Genomic DNA, 1,495 nt, shown 5'->3' with positions numbered 1-1,495 from the left:
AGATGGTCACCTATCCAGATACCAACCATGCACAAAGTCACTTACCTTACGTGATCAATGAGGAATTGGTACACGTGAAGTGCTGTCACGCTGGTTTGGCTTGATAAAATCATTTAAATCTGTTTGACTTTTACTTTCCTTATCCTATAGAGTGTATAGAGGAAGGAAAGTAATGTAATCGGGGTACTATATCAACGGGTTACTTTCTGGTGTTCTCGTGTAGACCCAGCATCTAAACGGGAAGTATTGTCTTTTCTCGCCCATCTGATGAGAGGCATACTACGGGATGAGCATGCTACGACACAGACCACATGCGTCTAATGTAGCAGTTGTTTCATTGCTACGAAATGAAAGCTGCGGTGGAACACTACTCATCTTTCTTTTTTTTTAATCGGGTCAAATTTTCGATGGTCAGTTTGTATTCTGTCTATGTATATGTCTTTAATGCTCCTATGTTTGAACCTACAGACGCAAATCTACAACCCGATCCCCAAATCGCACAGCTCGCAGTACCAAAGTAACAAAAGCACCGCGCCTACAATTCAAAACTACAACAGTCAACATTACCTGGTCTACATTTGTACCTACTGCTCGCTTCTATCTGAATCCATTCCACAAACATTTAGAGGTAAGTAAGTACCTACGTGAGGTTTAGGGTACCAAGTACTGAACCACCAACCTACAGATTCAAAATCTATCACTCTGACCACTACACCAGTAGTCCAAACAGTTACCTCGGTGGTGCAGTGGTCAAGGCAATTGCCTGGTGAACAGGAGAGCGCGGCAGTGGTAAGATTGAGGCGAAAGTCGGTACGTCTCTCCTTTCAATCGCCCATTAAGGGTGGATGGAGGGACTACTTAAAAAAAAGTGGTAAGATCGGTCATAAATGTTAGGTGGTAGAGAACGCCTCCGCCTTCAAACTCGTCTAGTGGTACCTTCCACTCAAGATTCTTTTATAATTTTTCTTCTTCTTCTAGGATATGTTCAACACCTATGCTGTACTGCTGTTTACCAATCACAACTGCGAGAAGTCAGCCCTGGCCAAGGCAGCCTTTGCCAGGTATAACTTCACAAACTATGAGGAGAAAGTGGTCAATAGACGAGGAGATCAGAATGCTATCCTCGATACACTACTCATCTTGACTGGTAAGTATCTCAAATCTCTCTCTCTCTCTCTAATATCTCTCTCCCTCTCTCTCGGGCTATTAAGAAATTTGCCTGTCTTTATCTGTGTGTCTGTCTCTGGCTCAAGTCCTCCTAAGTCCGCCCTGCGGTTGACGCTGGGGCACAAGTCCGCAGGTTCGATTCCTGGAGGAGTTTTTCTTTTTTATAAGGAAGAGTAAGGGTAACGCTTTTCAACAGCTAACGTCAGGAATTCGCACACATTCAGTTTCAGGGTCCCCCGTGAAGCCACGCGGACAGAAGCACACCTTCCTATGTGTCAGTACGTTACACAGACTGTTGATACCACAGGCACCCTGTCGCTCGCACGGG

The 1,495-nt window shown here is 44.7% G+C and overlaps 1 protein-coding gene across 1 annotated transcript; it reads left to right on the top strand.

The window, feature by feature from the left end:
* Positions 1-468: 468 nt before the first annotated feature.
* On the top strand, positions 469-1,279 carry LOC103522546 (the record flags this gene model as incomplete). The annotated part of the gene is made up of 3 exons (XM_008487647.2): positions 469-628; positions 979-1,147; positions 1,254-1,279. Coding segments are annotated over 3 exons (355 nt in total), but the record flags the coding sequence as incomplete, so codon positions are not given.
* Positions 1,280-1,495: the final 216 nt, after the last annotated feature.

The sequence above is a fragment of the Diaphorina citri genome, unplaced genomic scaffold (assembly GCF_000475195.1).
Source record: "Diaphorina citri unplaced genomic scaffold, Diaci psyllid genome assembly version 1.1 scaffold9182, whole genome shotgun sequence".
Classification (NCBI taxonomy): domain Eukaryota; kingdom Metazoa; phylum Arthropoda; class Insecta; order Hemiptera; family Psyllidae; genus Diaphorina; species Diaphorina citri.
The sequence above is the reverse complement of the archived record's forward strand: the minus strand, read 5'-3'. Positions and strand labels throughout refer to the sequence as shown.